Source organism: Sinohyriopsis cumingii, chromosome 3 (genome assembly GCF_028554795.1).
Source record: "Sinohyriopsis cumingii isolate HCF-2022 chromosome 3, ASM2855479v2, whole genome shotgun sequence".
Lineage (NCBI taxonomy): Eukaryota > Metazoa > Mollusca > Bivalvia > Unionida > Unionidae > Sinohyriopsis > Sinohyriopsis cumingii.
In genome coordinates, this window is record NC_142963.1 from 14,407,565 (window position 1) to 14,426,024 (window position 18,460).

At 34.0% G+C, this 18,460-nt stretch overlaps 1 protein-coding gene across 1 annotated transcript; it reads right to left on the bottom strand.

Moving 5' to 3' along the window:
• Nucleotides 1-12,209: 12,209 nt before the first annotated feature.
• LOC149802476 (helix-loop-helix protein ngn-1-like) lies at nucleotides 12,210-14,279 on the bottom strand. Its single transcript, XM_089951517.1, has one exon. The coding sequence runs from the start codon at nucleotides 14,068-14,070 to the stop codon at nucleotides 13,495-13,497; it is 576 nt and encodes a 191-aa protein (XP_089807643.1). The 5' UTR covers nucleotides 14,071-14,279; the 3' UTR covers nucleotides 12,210-13,494.
• Nucleotides 14,280-18,460: the final 4,181 nt, after the last annotated feature.

The window sequence follows — 18,460 nt, forward strand, 5'->3', positions numbered from 1 at the left end:
AGACTCAGATAAACATGTTTATTTCTATTAATAATGATAATAATTATAAACACATAGAGAATATATCAGATATGTATTAGTGGTTTACAGAATTTAAAAAAATCAAAAATGAAGGTCATGTACAAAATAATATTAATAATGGACAAAGTTAAAATACAATGTTACATTACAATAACATATAAAGGAATAAAACAAATAATAAACCTAACTAACAAGCAATGCAAATTCAACATATATATATATATATATATATATATATATATATATAACAGTACATACATACATCTCAAATGTTGTCAATAGTCGGAAAATCAGACTGTGGTAAATGCTTAATTTGTTCACAAGTGTTTCATTTCAATGTAAAAGACACACTTTATCTTTGGATGATAATACATAAATATTGACAATGACATTTCCTCATTTAAACAGTAGCTACAAGCTAATTGGTGGATGTAGACCTAAACTGCAAACTAATTGGTGGATATAGACCTAAACTGCTAGCTAATTGGTGGATATAGACCTAAACTGCAAACTAATTGGTGGATATAGACCTAAACTGCTAGCTAATTGGTGGATATAGACCTAAACTGCTAGCTAATTGGTGGATATAGACCTAAACTGCTAGCTAATTGGTAACGGTAAAAGATAACTTTATATTGTGATGTTAATACATAAATAGATCACTTCAAATTTGACCATGACTTTTCCTAATTCAAACATTAACTGAAAGAAAAAGTTATATGGTTCCAATTTTTAATCATCATATCGTATCTCCATCTACTTATTAGGAATGTATTTTCTGACTTGTGCATGGGCATTTGTTTTGTGACAACATCGTACATCTTACTAAACATGTTTAATTCTACATTTATATTCTAATAATTTTACTTTAAATTTTTCTTTCTCTCTACCGTTTATTTTTCTCTGCATTTGATTTATTTTGTTACTATGAAAACTAGGTCACTTACTTTGTGAAAAAGAGGAACAGCCTGAAATGGGGAGGAACATATGTCTTGAGGCAACAAATAATAGCAGGAAAATATTCACATTAAACACGTGTAGGCTTTATGTAGCTAAAACAAGACTTACTAAAACTATTGGGTGCCTTGGTCCTAACAGCCTCCTGGTAGCACCAAAATGCATCCTTTATTAAAATAGCTTGTTAGAAATTCTCAAATCTGATTGGCTAAGAGTTATGATATTTGTGATAAATTGTATATTGCATAGTTTCTATAATTCTATGTAGAAAGAAAATAATAAACAAATGCACCAAACTTTGTTAGATCCGGTATATAATCAATGATTATTTTTCGCCACCGAATCTAAATACGTCGCACCTTTTGATGTCTTAAATTACTATTATCGAAATTCCTCCATTAGATACTGAATACAGATTCTTGATGAGACTAATAGATAGTGATGGGCACAATGCAATACGGGCTTTGACCGGCTATTTGTTTTGGTGTTAACGGAGTTGCCCAAGGGGGAAAACAGAGAGCGCGCTTATCTGGAGTGATCTATTATCTGAGGAGTTTATATTTTGTCGGCTTGATCTAAACACTACGCCTCTTTTGATGACTCTGTGTAGATTGTTAAATGATTCTTATCACACTTTCTCCATTAGATGCCAATTAAACTTTAGTATGGTATAAACTGAAAAGAAATGGAGATCATAAGGTCAATTCATTACATTCTATTTACATCTCTGTTAAATAGTATAATATGTATTCTGATTTCTTTTAATAATATTTAAGTTTGTGACAAGGAGAACCCACATCACCAACCGTATTTGTCTTCTGTATCAATGTTTATGTTCACTGTATGCACTGTAATTCATGATACATATAACACGAACGAGTTAACGGTTTGTATCGCACTATTCATTAAGAGCCTTAAAGGAAAAATGTTTTTGAGAAAATATTAAATTTAATACCTTTATTTTATCACTGAGCCATTCAAAAATGAAAGGTCTTTTTAAATAGTTAGCGCTGCAGTGTATGAATTGATATAAGTATGGCCTTAGACAGACGCAAGAAAAATGCATCATCGAGGAAACTTTCGTTAATGTTTCAAAGTATTTTCCACGCCTGGAAAGTTTTTATTAGTTTATTTATTGAATTCGTTTACTTTTGTCCAGGAGCTCGATCGAAAAACTTGTACTTTACTATAGAGACTACGATATTTGCAATGCATGTCTGCACTGTATGGGTTATTAGTCCTAAATGAAGCATAATTAACAAAATAAATATGTACCTGCACGCAACATCCGCAACATGATCAACAAAATAAATATGTACCTGCACGCAACATCCGCAACATGATCAACAAAATAAATATATACCTGCACGCAACATCCGCAGCATGATCAACAAAATAAATATGTACCTGCACGCAACATCCGCAACATGATCAACAAAATAAATATCTACCTAAACGCAACATCTGCAACATGATCAACAAAATAAATATATACCTGCACGCGAAATCCGCAACATGATCAAAAAAAGAAATATGTACCTGCACGCAAAATCCGCAACATGATCAACAAAATAAATATGTACCTGCACGCGAAAACCGCAACATGATCAACAAAATAAATATGCAGATGACCACATATTGTAAGAGATAACATAAACAAGTGTATTGCATATAAAATGATAATGATACAACAAGGTTGCATTTTAATCGAATTTAGAGATTTGTATTCAAATTTTCAAAATGACAATTGTAATATTTGCCTTGTAATGATCGAACAATTTGTTTATTCCCGGGGAAGTTAAATTGGAGGGAGAGGGGGTCAGCAAATGGATCGCAATAATTAAAAATGAAAATATTACCATGGATAAAATAATCCTGTAAGTATTTGCATGGATACGCCTTAATAAGACTTAAGCAGCTCTTTGTATGTCTCTTAAACCCAAAATATTTATCTGCAAACTGGGAGATATCACAAGCAATAAATGTATTCAGTAACAAAGATTGGACACAGTGTTGATTCTTCTGGCCATCTTAGGTTTTGCTTGATTGATATCAAATCGAGATATTCTAGTGACTCTGCCAATACAATCTCCTCATTCATGAATTAGTAAGTATCACATGTGGGAACACTGTCTAACTTATTGTATGAATTTCCGACGCTTTTGTATGAATGTATGCTGCATTTTCATTTTGTTTCTTTAAAAAAGTTCAGAAAATTACGATTTACTTCTCTCTCTCTCTCTCTCTCTCTCTCACACACAAACACACACACACACACACACACACACACACACACACACACACACATACATAACAACAACAACAACGTAACCCACTAATCAATATCCTAATATAAAGTTTGAAAGCTGAATATGTTAATTAGCAACGAAGATAATTTCAGGAGAGAAAAGAAAACATACCAATGAAAGTGCTGGAGCCGACAAATTAAAACATGACCAACAGACAGTTATATTTTTACCATTCGTTTGCACTCTCTTTAATGCTATATTTTATAAGGTTATCTTTCTACGTGGTCAAGTGTACATTTGTACATCTAAACGAAAACATGCATGAGCTACAAACATCTACAGATATAACACTTCAAAGCTCATTTGATTAATTATTTACAGGAGTTAATAAAAACAGACTCAGTTAGTAATCAGAAAACTACAGAGCGTTCATTGCGGTTCAGTGCGATTTATGTGCTGGTATTGTTCGATAAAATATCTGTAGAAAAAGGGCGAGAGGTTTTGTTGTGCATTTATAGGTTTTTCCTTAGAAGATAAGAAATAATTTATTTTATAAGCTTTTACAGCGAGGTATGTGTAGCAATGCGTTAAATAGCATCATTTAATATAGCATTGTGTTAAATATTACATGATCTATGTATCATTCAGTGTAGTAATGTGTCAAGAATTATATGATTGATGTATCATTCAGTGTAGTAATGTATCAAGTATTATATGATTGATGTATCATTCAGTGTAGTAATGTATCAAGTATTATATGATTGATGTATCATTCAGTGTAGTAATGTGTTAAATATTATATGATTGATGTATCATTCATTGTAGTAATGTATCAAGTATTATATGATTGATGTATCATTCACAGTAGTAATGTATCAAGTATTATATGATTGATGTATCATTCAGTGTAGTAATGTGTCAAATATTAAACGATTTATGAACCTTTCAGTCAGATCATACATTTTATATATTTGTAATTTGTCAGACCCTTCCATATGTACCAGTGGAATAATACAATAACGAACCTTGTCCGTCTTTTTGTTCTCAATATGACTTCGAGATGGAATTGATATCCAAATGTGTGAAAGGAATCAATATGCAGATGATGAGATGTTTTATACACTATCTGCAGATGATGAGGTGTTTTATACTCTATCTGCAGAGGATGAGGTGTTTTATACTCTATCTGCAGATGATGAGGGGTTTTATACTCTATCTGCAGATGATGAGGTTTTTTATACACTATCTGCAGATGATGAGGTGTTTTATACTCTATCTGCAAATGGTTAGGTGTTTTATACTCTATCTGCAGATGATGAGGTGTTTTATACTCTATCTGCAGATAATGTGGTGTTTTATACACTATCTGCAGATGATGAGGTGTTTTATACTCTATCTGCAGATGGTTAGGTGTTTTATACTCTATCTGCAGAGAATGAGGTGTTTTATACTCTATCTGCAGAGGATGAGGTGTTTTATACTCTATCTGCAGAGGATGAGGAGTTGTATACTCTATCTGCAGATGATGAGGTGTTTTATACTCTATCTGCAAATGATGAGATGTTTTATACTCTATCTGCAGATGATGAGGTGTTTTATACTCTATCTGCAAAGGATGAGGTGTTTTATACTCTATCTGCAGATGATGAGGGGTTTTATGCTCTATCTGCAGATGATGAGGTGTTTTATACTCTATCTGCAGATGATGAGGTGTTTTATACTCTATCTGCAGATGATGAGGTGTTTTATACACTATCTGCAGATGCTGAGGTGTTTTATACTATATCTGCAAATGGTTAGGTGTTTTATACTCTATCTGCAGATGATGAGGTGTTTTATACTCTATCTGCAGATGATGAGGTGTTTTATACTATATCTGCAGATGATGAGGTATTTTATACTCTATCTGCAGAGGATGATGTGTTTTATACTCTATCTGCAGATGATGAGGTGTTTTATACTCTATCTGCAGATGATTAGGTGTTTTATATTATATATGCAAATGATGAGGTGTTTTTTTACACTATCTGCAGATGATGAGGTGTTTTATACTCTATCTGCAGATGATTAGGTGTTTTATACTCTATCTGCCTATGATGAGGTGTTTTATACTATATCTGCAGATGATTAGGTGTTTTATACTATATATGCTGATGATGAGGGGTTTTATACTATATCTGCAGAGGATGAGGTGTTTTATACTCTATCTGCAGATGATTAGGTGTTTTATACTCTATCTGCAGATGATTAGGTGTTTTATACTCTATCTGCAGATGATTAGGTGTTTTATACTTTATCTGCAGATGATGGGGTGATCATGGTCAGTACCAAACAATTAGGTCTTTATTGTGATTATTGCCAAAGACGAAAACTCTCCGTCAGGTTTGAAAAATTGAACTTAATTATTCCTTATAATTGAAGAATATATGTTTAGTGATTGGAAAAAATTCCATACTTTAGCTTGACTTTACTGTATATTTGACCTTGCTCCTTACAGCAACGTGCTTTAACAGAACAAGCTCAGAAAGCTCTGTTTAAACTCGGTAAATAAATTTCTTCTTTCGTTAATTACCATAGTCTCTTATATATCAGCTTTTTGGCAAACTTGTTGGTCGGACGTTTTATTACCGAAGTGAATTGTGGTGTTTTACACAAATACATTAGTAAGAACGGTTACATTTTTAGTCCTTCAAACAGTTACATAAAATAAAAAGCCAAAAATGATTTTGTCAAAGGAAACTTGGTTGAATACCACCAATATATAATATTATGTTTCTGAGCATCAAATACTGTCTAAAAGTCAAACAAGAATAAATTGATCAAGATTTCTTATAAAACTGTTTTGCATTGCTTTAGCACATGTTCACAGAAAATGAATCGTGTTAGTTAGATAAATAGTTTTAAATAATCTGGAATTTTAAGTTTGGACGTATCAGGGAGCTGCAAGAAAGATCCATAATTGGTTTAGCTATTGCTAGATACAAGGACATTAATGAATGGTGTGGATATCAATATTGTTTTCTTCAACAAGAGTTTATTTATAAACTTTGACAAATAAGTTATTAAAATATGTGTGCTAGTTGCATGTACAAAATTATCAACAAAGTCAATTCCCAGATTACAAAATGGATTTGCATCCATGCTCTCAAACAATCGGCTTGAGAAATTCAAGCCACGTTATTCAGTTTTGAGTGGCACATAATTCTTTAAAAAGTCCATACTGCTATGCGTCATTAACACGTGGAATGAACTACCTGGATCGGGCGGGGGGGGAGGGGATCCAGAAATATTGTTTTTAGGGGAAGGTGGAGGACCAAACAAGTTGGCAACGGATCTGAGTGGATGGAACCTCTGATGGGGACTCAGGAAAGAGAAGACCTCTGATGATCATGCAATTAAAGCTTTTCCATAATTCTGACCGTCTGATATTAAATACATATCGGCCCCTCTTTGCCTACATGAAACTGTTCAGATACTTTTACTCCTAAATATCAATTCTTTTCAGACACTTTCACTCAAATATAACTTTTTTTGGGGGGGACACTTTCACTCTAAATATAACTTCTTTTTTTTTGGGGGGGGGGGACACTTTCACTCTAAAATATAAACACTGTCTAGAATACTCTTTTAGCTGAAAATGATCTATATACTACAGAACAAAATATGTTAATTCAACAGAATTGAAGAACCTTTTATTTGGGAAAATAAAAAGGTTCACAAGTTTACAATCTCACGTAGACCCTTATAAATGAGTTTATATTGCACTTTATACATTTAATCGCATTTTTACCAATATGACGCAACCAACCCCCCCTCTCTCTCTCTCTCTCTCTCACTCACACACACACACACGCACAAAAGTAGTTGAATCACAATTCTATACCTTCCAGTAAAAGTGTGATTACAGACCATTTTCTGGATTCCTAGTATATCAATAAAAGTGTGATTACAGACCATTTTCTGGATTCCTAGTCTATCAATACAAGTGTGATTTCATACCATTTTCCGGATTCCTATCCTATCAAAAAAGTGCGACTTCAGACCATTTTCTTGATTCCTAGTCTATCAATAAAAGTGCGATTTCAGACCATTTTTTGATTCCTAGTCTATCAATAAAAGTGCGATTTCAGACCATTTTCTGGATTCCTAGTCTATCAATAAAAGTGCGATTTCAGACCATTTTTTGATTCCTAGTCTATCAATACAAATTTGATTTCAGACCATTTTCTTGATTCCTAGCCTATCAAAAAAGTGCGATTTCAGACCATGTTTTAATTTCTAGTCTATCAATAAAAGCGAATAGACCATTTCCTGATTCTTAGTAAATCATAACCTAACGTTGTATGTCAGGAAAGTTTAATTATAAATTTCAAATAATAATAACCAGAAGGTGATACATAAATATTTATACAACACAATAATATTCTAGCAATCAATTCTGTGCACGTATAAGTTTTGCATAATATACTCGCGTGTCATCGTGGATTGTTAACAGAAAACACACAGTTACTGAAAAGATTGAATAAAAAAAGATTTAACAAAACCAAGGTTATAAAAAGAGGCCGAAACGTATAATGAGGGCATATTTTCCCACACATTTAAAACATTTTTTGTTGCATTTTAATTTCTGATTATATTTCGGTGATGACATCTGCACCGATCTTGTTCTTTGATAATGCATACTAACAAAACACAAAGTACCTCTAGTGAAAATGTTTGTGACAGGTACTCCAAACAAAACACAAAGCACCTCTAGTGAACATGTTTGTTACACGAAAGTACCGCTATGGAAGATGTATGATGTATTCCATACAAAGACCAAAGTACCGGTGAACTTGTGAGAGGTATTCCATATAAAATATTTTGTATTTACTTATAAAGCTTTCTTTTAGCTATGTATTGTGATTAATGGATACACTTTGCAATTACCTGTGATTTTCGTATTGTTACTTACACCAATCGAGTCCAGGTGCACTTTAATCTCGTTCTTTGTATATCCATAGTTGGGTCTATTCAGCGTACCCTTCTTTGACGCGAAATACACGCATTGTTTACTATACCGTATTATTGATTATGGGTATACTGTCTGTGTGTTTATTCTGACCGTAGCAATGTTTTAATTCGACAAGATTCCGTTTCCTTGACCACACATTGCAACAATTTTCACAGCCACTCGAAATTCCAATACAAAACAACAATGTTCAGTGCATATCGGAATTCCAGTACAAAATAATAATTTTCACATCATGTCAGAATTCCTAATACACGTTAACACGTGTCCTGCAATGAAGTATATGCATTTTCTAATAGTGGATGGGTTATGTCATTGTGGTAAAGAATCTGGTTGAACTCACTAACAACGACGGAATCAGATACAGCGGCGTATAGGTTGCTCATATCAAAGACTATGTTTATTATTAAACGAAATACGTGGATCGCTAAAGTGTCCGCACCACCACGCATATTAACTTTATGGTACCAAATTACCCAATTCAGAGAAGGAGAAAAACCAAATGAAACGTCAACTTTCGCAAATGGCTGACTTGTTTTCCTTTATGTTGTAAATAGTTTTGATACTCCAAAACCTAGAGTTGTATACCACTAATATTACATATCAGCAGGCCGCCTTGTGATAATTTAAATTTGTACACAGTGGCATTATCAGCATCATTAATCACTAATGATGAAATTCAGTTCGAAGGAATCAACATATATCCGGCCAGATGGTTAAACGTCTATAACGTTTGTGTTTAAAAATAGATTTTTATCATTTTTACATAAGAAATGGAATCTGACTGCGGTGATGACGTTGCGGAATTTATTACAGATGAGGCGTTGGAGCAACCGGGAGCGCAGAAGTCAACATTGATAACAATTTTGATCCACTTGTCGAGGAATATCTGCATCAAAGTGGTGTTAACCCTCATACGAATTGTCGCATAATGTTGTCAAGGGTCCAGTAGAAATTGCCTTTTGGAATCACCCTGATATACCACTACCAAACTGAGCCAAGCTTGAAATATCATCGTGCGTAGACGTCGAATTGCTCAAGCGTTGACTGCAGCACCAGATGCAAACCTCTCTTGGATGATTTCCACAATGTAAATGTCGATGTGGCATTCATCGATGTGTCCACCCCAGGTACATTCACTATTGAATATTTTGAACCATCATTGACTCAGCTGACAAAATAAAGGTCTCGACTGTTATTCAACAAGGACGCACTTGTTCTGATAACATTTATTGGGCAAAGACAATTGTTCGATGTCAAAGATTATGGAGTAATATGTGTGTTTTTGTATGAGATGGATGCCAAACCACCTGAACGAACACTCGCCGAAGAAGTAAGTTTTCCCGAGGCAGAGGCATTTTAGAACTGCACGACAAAATTGTGCCAGTCAAAATTGAATAACTGGTTAGAAGTGTGAGAGCGTATTGCGCCTGTGCGTGAAGACTAGACCGGACAAGGACTGCATGTAGTGCAAATTGAATACACGATTGTACTATTATTATAAGAGCTATGACTACCCTCAGTCTTAAGGAGGTGGCAAAAATATCGAAAGGGAACAATAGCTGCGATAATAAATCACCTAAAGAACTGCGCGTTTGATCGTAAATGCTTTTGCGGTCTTGCTGCAGGAGCAACATCCCCCATTGCAAATGGATATTGTTGTTGGATCAATGTCAATAATAACCCGTGTCTCTGGTTGTGCAAGCAAATGAGTCTACTGCAACTGCATTGACGAGTACGTGTCTATTCCGAATGGCTTGCAGCCACGCAAAGCAGTCTCAATACAATCAGTGAACTGTACTCGTAGCAATCGAAGATAAAATAGTCAGAGCGGCCGAGTTTTAGACTGTGGTGGCAGAAATGAGAAATCAAAGACAGCTCTGAGTACAAAAAAGAAACCACGCGTCTGCAGATTTACAGACGTAAAAGTCGAGTTAAAAACGTCTTCATGCAGTGTGTATAAAGACTTGCCTGTCTGAGTACAGCATCTCTCTCTCTCTCCAGGATTATTTATTTTGTCGTCGTTTCTACCATTCCTGCGGACTAGTGTAGCACTGTATAGTAGTAGTACCAAATACCGGTATTTGACACGCTGGCCCACTTTGCGATATTACCATCCGGACGAGTCCCTACCTACCATAAGTAGGTCAATCTCGTCACCTGTTTGCTTGGCTGTGTGCACGATCTAAATTCAAAGTAAACTATAGTCAACGCTCCCACATTGGCTAGAAGTTCATGGTGGGTATAGTCTTTGACGGATGGAAAGGCCGCAGAGTAGGCATGTAAGTCAAAGCCAGTAGTTTCGTACTACTACTTAGTTACATTTGTACCTTAGATATACATTTTGTTATATTTGTATATATAGCGCTCCGGTGCCCTAGTGGTTAGAGCGTTCTCCTCAAATGTGGGAGGTCGCGGGTTCGAACCCCGGCCGAGTCATACCAAATACTTAAAAAATGATACAAACAGATGAGTCGCTAGGCGTTCAGCATTAAGAGGCTAGTGTTAGGACTGGTCTGCCTGGTGTCAAGATGATGTGACTGGGTGGAACATCATACTATTTGCCTGCCGCATGATACCCCGGTGATATACATCTCTATAAACTGCCATACTGCAGACATGGTAGCGATATGACTGAACAATCGTTAAAGCTACGTTAAAAATCCAAAAGACACACACACAAACACACACACACACACACACACACACTCCCAAACTCATATTTTGTATAACTTAGATAAACACTTTTTATATTCTTTTACCGTAGATAGACACTTTGTTATATTTTTACCTTAGATAGACACTTTGTTATATCTGTAGTTTAGACAGACACTTTGTTATATTTTTATACCTTAGACACTGTTATATTTTTATACCATAGGTAGACACTTTGTTATAAAGTTGCACCTTAGACACTTTGTTATACTTTAATATATTAAATATACACTTTGTTATATTTGTAATTTAGATAGACACCTTGCTACATTTGATGTCAGTTAATACAATTTAAATTTGAATTTTGGTTTCTATGTTCTGGTGAAGAGCAAGAGAGTTAAGTTGCACGAGTCGGTTGGAATAATTCATTTCTGAAGGCTCATGTGTGAATAGAGTGTTCTGACCCCTATTTTGGACTGGTTCACAAGTTATTCCCCCTGTAGTATATTGTAATGACACACACCCGACCCCTGTTTTGGACTGATTCGCAAGTTATTCCCCCCGTGGTATATTGTACACCACCTCTGAGCCTGATTTTGGACTGGCCAAGCAAGTTATTTCCCTGTGATATATTGTAAACGCCCACACACCCTCTGACCAAGTTTCTGCCTGTGAGACTTAGAGTGGTCCAATAGTAAGCAAATTATTATTATTATTATTATTATTGTTATTGTTATTATTATTAGCATTATTATTAGCATTATTATTATCAAGCCTTATCGAACATTTTCATTATAATTAACGCCATCTATATTGACGTAATCAATGACCTTATCTATTCTATGCCTTTTCCTGCTATCAATTCAGATTTCAAACTATCTGTGAGAAGTTTAATAGTTCACAAGGCCATCCATCGGCCATGGTGATAAAAATAATACTGTATCTTGTCTTGATAACATCATCACAGTTAACATTACATTATTTCAAGTATGGCAATTTTACCCGTTTTAGTTGATACGAAATCGTAACCGTGCTTTTAATACAGGGTGGAGCCATTGATAAGCTTTACATAGAATAACCATTTCTCACAGATTAGCAACACCGCATACATTATATTTAATAAGAAATGTTTTGTTGAGGATGCTAGCTCGTAAAACATTTGACAACCAACGCTTTATGAATTAAATCTCAATCAAGTTCCAGAAATATGGTCTTTATTTTCATTACTAATATACAATAGTCTAAAAGCAACACCAATTTACATTATCTTTATGGAATTGCTTTTAGCCTCGATTTGATGTCAAACCTGTATGTCCTTATAACAATAAATGGTAATTTTCAAAGTGGCAGATCATTAGGCTATAAAAAGGTACATGAAGTTGAATATGTTTAATCGATGTGAAGACCTTTCTTTCTTTCGTTTCTCGGAAAGGTTACTTTTTACAGAGCGTGATGTGGACGAACTCCACGTAACGCTGTATTTATAAATCGAAGATAAAATGATGGCCCTCCTTCAAGTCTCTATTACAAGTAGGCAATTTCGTACATATATCTGAACGTAAGTGTGTATCTTCCGTAAAATAAAATAGACAAGTCTATATATTTATCTATTTGCCATTTATATATACAAACCATTCATTTTATTTAATAGCATAATGATTGGGAGACATGTATAGGGGTGGGGTATACATCAGGGACATGTATAGGAGCGGGTTATACGTTCAAGTGATTCTGAATCTCTTGCTAACTCACAATGCAATTAACTTTACGTCAGCTTTGTTTAGGTTTCTACACCAGTTGCTGTCCACATCCTACCTTGATGAAATTGCACACAGTACACTACGAATTTGTAAAGATAAATCCGTTTCCATTGAAATTCAAAACATACTAGAGCAGGCAAGTACTATTGTTGTTCTATACTCACACTCAAGTCCATATTCCTTTGAGCAGGCAGGTACTATTGTTATTCTATACGCACATACAAGTCCGTATTCCTTTGAACAGGCAAGTGCTATTGTTATTCTATACTCATAGTCCATATTTCTTTGTTCTCATAATAGTCAATATATTTATACTATGCCAGAAAATTTGTATTTTCATATGCAAATAAATTTATGCATAAAACATGACACACTTGATTAAGGAGAATTTGGCATTTTGCTGCTTTAAAATGTGTCTATTAATTAAGAAAGACATAATAACTTTATAAATTGGACTTATCTTGCAAATTTAATTCGATTAATACAAATAATGAAGAAAAATACATTGTTTCCAATAATCTTACCGGACAATTTAGTTGCTTGACCAATCAACATGAATCATAAATATTCTGTATACAGATGCATTGAAGACGTCAAAGCAATAACAATGTTGATAATGACAATGTTGATACTGATAAAAATGAAGAAGACAACCAAATTCATTAATATAAACGATGATTTTAAAGACTAAGCTGCCATAAGAATTTCGTGATAAAACCGCATGAAAATTTTCACGATGAAACACACTTCTGATGTAATGCCACGCGAACAGCGCAAGACATGAAGGGAACACCTTCAAATGTATCACAAGAGATCCAAGAAGGGAACACCTTACAATGTATCACAAGAGGTCTTTTAAGGCATTAATGTACGTCTGAGCCATTTGCAGGGTTTCGTACTTGGAAAGTTTTGTATCACCGCCAAATGAAGGAATCACTGCTCTTAGTCTATCAAAGGCATCGTTCAAGCTTTCCATTCGTCTCCTTTCTCTGGCGTTGGCTGCCAAACGCCTCTTTCGTAAGACCTCTTTACATACTGGTGGCTGACACCGCCTTCTGCTTCGGACAGTTATCTTATCTGACCTTTGGTTTAAGTCAGTTTTATTAAACCGTCCCTTGTCGTGTTCTTGAAGAACGAAAGGTACTTTATGAACGGAATTGTCTTCTTGTGCAGTATGTTTTTCAACTATGCAGTTTTTATGAGGAACAAATGGTACGTCAAAGCTGAAATGATGAGGCTCTTTTCTACAGGGGCTGCTCGGTGTGTTAGGACTCATGCCAGGGGTAGAATCGTTGTTCGTGCAGTATAATGAATATGGAGATTCCAATTCGTCAAAATCACTGACGCTATCCAATCTATGCAGAGAATCAAGGCAAAGAACCCCTTTGACTTCTCCTCCTTCCATTACAATATTCATAACTCTTCACACTTTAGAAAATGACACGAAATTCGTTTTATCTGATAATTACATAACTCAGTCATGCTTTCTTCTCGTCTTTCAAGAACTAATCTCTGCTATTCTTTCACAACAGTCAAAAAGTGGCAAATATTATCAAATCTTCTCTTCTCAAGCAAAAAGAAAATAGCGTCCAAGAATACAGAAATATGGTTCAATAATATATATTCTCTAACGTTCCATCATAGTAATGCACCATATCGCATATGGTAGTAATTTTAATGGGGGGTATATGCATATTTTATACCCACACGAACTGATGTTTAAATTCAGAAGTATTCATCCGTGAGCCAGAAATGAACCAATCTGATACTGCCTTTGCTGACAAGCTGTAAACTACTCCACGTGTTTATCAGGTGAGATAATGTACAGGTGTGCCTTAGCCGGTCCACCTTCTTGCTACAACTGTATTAGCAGCGAAGAGTGACGCTTCATCTACCCGTAAGGGCGGTTTTATTGGTTACAAACCACACCTGGTTTCTCTCTATGTACTACAAACCGCAGTTTTGTTAAGATTGACAAACGGAATTGGTTTGCGAAACCGACACCGACGATGATCATTATTTAACTGCATCTTGACTGAGTGAAAAGTTTGTTGCTTTGAGCAGCGTTACTCTATGTGTGTTAATGACTGATATACGTGCTAATGGTACATGTCAAATATGCTATTTAACAATACAAGCTTTTCGTAATAAAGAAAAGCACAAATACAAAGTCATCGTAAATTCATCTATACATGTTTCATACGTTAGTTTTACATTTTTTGTGTATAATATGCTTGTTAAAATTGTCAGTCATAAGCCTGTCATAAAAAGCCCCTCCAAATTACCAAAGTATTACATTTGTGAAATTTTTTATTGTTTTTAAAGTATTGCAGAAACATACGTGTACACAAAGACAGAAAGATACGTGTACACAAATACAGAAAGATACGCGTACACAAAGATACGTGTACACATTGACTATAATAATCAGAATACACTGCAGTATAATACGTGATGCAGTATTTGAAAAATCTGACGAAGATAAAGAAGAAAAATAAGATGATGATGATGATGATGATGATGATGATGATGAATTAACATCCTGACTCAACATAAAATGCAGAACATTTTTATTTCTATCAGAAGAGGACCATACAAAACATGGGCACCCCTTAACTTAAACAACAAATTAGTTCTGTAAATTAAGATTTTATTATATTTTGCTTATGGTGATTCTTGCAATAGTTGAATTGTTGGGATAAGTATGAAAGATGGCTTAATATTGTCAAATTATACATCTGGAAATACTTTCTGCATTTGAAAGAAAGAGATACGTGTTTTCTCAAATGTAAGGAAATCAAATTTTCCCTATATACATATAAAATATACACATACACGCACGCACACACACACACACACACACACACACACACACACACACATATATATATATATATATATATATATATATATATATATATATATATATATATATATATATATAATCATTCATATATCACAATATATATATATATATAATAATGATAATAATAATAATAATAATAATCAGCATGATCAATATGTATTATTTATCTTGGTTTGGTGTTTCTGACGAAAGAGCAGGTTAGTGAAGAGAGAGTTAGAAGACAAACCCTCAATGAAAGACACACAACAGTAAGTCAACCCTGTCTTACCTGGTGGCTGGATTCGAACACGCACCCGTTCTATCGCATGTCAAGTATGCTAACCACTGAGCCAATGTGAGTACTGGTAAAAATGCCATACATTAAGACATATGTGGTAATACGAGCTTGGATAGATAGAGTTGAAATAATTAAGGTTCGGTTAACCAAGGCCACACTATAAATGGAGTAAGAGAGGGCTAATAATCAGGTGTCCTCTACTCTTTCAATTTTAAAGGTATCTCCATTCAGACAAAGGCAAGTGACCACATGTCATGAAAGAAACATTTAGTTGGCCAGCTTTCATTTAAAGCACACACAAAAACTCCCATGTTACATATGCGTTGAATAACTATACTAAGTGAACGGAAATATGCAACATTTTTATTCAGATCTATTATGACTAACTGACTGAATGACTTTATTTCCTCTTCAACAGAGATTACATCAGATTAATCAAATTCATGATAATACAAGATCATAAAATAGAACAGAAAAGTGACAAAAATACAACAGTAGTACTGTGTCACCTACCGTATCGACAAAACGAAATGCCTCAATACCTGCAATTATGCAAATCTGTAATCATTTGGCTAAGCACGGCACTGATCTTTTAACAATTGCTTGATGTTGATAATATTTCGAAAAGTTAATACGTCTGTATTTTTATGTGCTTAACATTAACTTTGAAATAGTAACGAAAAGGGAATGGAACACTTATAACAGTGTAATTATATATAAAGTTCTTTCTACATGACATATGTGTTTATATATATATATATATATATATATATATATATATATATATATATATATATATATATATATATATATATACTTGTTTGCGCGCATGCGTGCGTGCATGCATTTATCTGTGACTGACTGTCTAAATGACTTCATTACCTATTCAACAAAGATTATATCAGGTTAATAAAATACGGATTATACATATTATAAGATTATGAGACACAGCATAGACGAGAACGCAAGCAAGAGAAATAAGAAATATATCGTCAACTAATGCATTTACAAGATAAGATATATAAATACATAAAACCATATAGAAATCTCTAAATCTCTAGAAAATATACATAAACAAATACTTACACACACACACACACACACACACACACACACATATATATATATATACATATATATATATATATATATATATATATATATATATATATATATATATATATATATAATAATAATAATAATAATAATAATAATAATAATAATAATATATATATAATTTAAACAGGTAAACAGTGATATTGAATTCAGTTTGAATTCAGTCTGATGAAGCATTAAAGCGAAACCGGTCACTCATTCTACGTGTTGGTGGTATTTATTTTATAATATATATATATATATATATATATATATATATATATATATATATATATATATATATATATATATATATATATATATATATACATATATATATACATATATTCATACATACATACATACATATACAATGTATACAGCTGTCATACAGCAAAATTTGCGAATTTGACAAAAAACGTTGGATGGATGGATGGATGGATGGACGGACGGACGGACGGACTGATGGATGGATGGATGGATGGATGGATGGACATTAGAATTATGTAGGTGTGTAGTTATATAATGGTGGATTAGGGTTTCAATAATTTCCAAGCATTAATAGAATGGGCTGCCGATTCACTGTCCTAGAAAGATTAATACTTTAAATTTAGGAACAAAAACAGTAACTAACAGTAACTAAGGAAGTTGAGATTTTTAAGGAACCAGTTTATAAGGCTGACTAATTTGTGTAAACTACTCCATACAGTTTATAAGGCTGACTAATTTGTGTAAACTACTCCATACAGTTCATAAGGTTGACTAATTTGTGTAAACTACTCCGAGAGTTTTTCTCCATAGAACGATTACTGATTTGTTGCCCAAACTAAAAAATTTATAAAGATAATCTGAGCACCACCTATGTTCGATCTGAAGGCATCCATAGTTTGAATTACCCTCTTCTTCTGGAAGCCGTAAGAGTCATTCACCGGAAAGGATTGCACGACAACGGGAAAATCAATCAGAAAATACTTATCAGTCTAGCGATCTCGGTAATATGAGAACACATCTCTTCTTCTCGCATGATAAGTTCTTTATACAAGCTTACCCGACGATCGTCTGCATTAGAATCTCCCACTGGCGTAATGAAGCGCTCGAGAGCGAATACAAAACGCGGTTTGAATGACATGTTGAACAGAAGATGAACGCTAGTTCTCAAGGCTTTAATACGAGAACTCATTCACAAAAAAAATGTTTCTTTCATATGATTCTGTTAAAATAGCGCATATAGTGACGAGCGATTCACATCTGAAGGCTTGAATATGGGATCTCGAATCTCGAATACCCGACTTGAAATAACCTGTTGTAAAATTCACTATCATCATAGGTTCTCTCCTTATATTGCCTATTTTAGACAATAAACTATACACCTGCTATAAACCATTATTATTTCCACCTCGCATAGTCGAACACTTTATTTTTTATTGAATCGTTTCTAGTAACTTATTCCTTATTATATCAATAACTGGTTACTTATTCCTTATTATATCAGCAAATGATTACTTATTCATTATTCAATTGTGAATAAGGAATAAGTACCAAATTTGATGTCAATATGTAACGACGAAT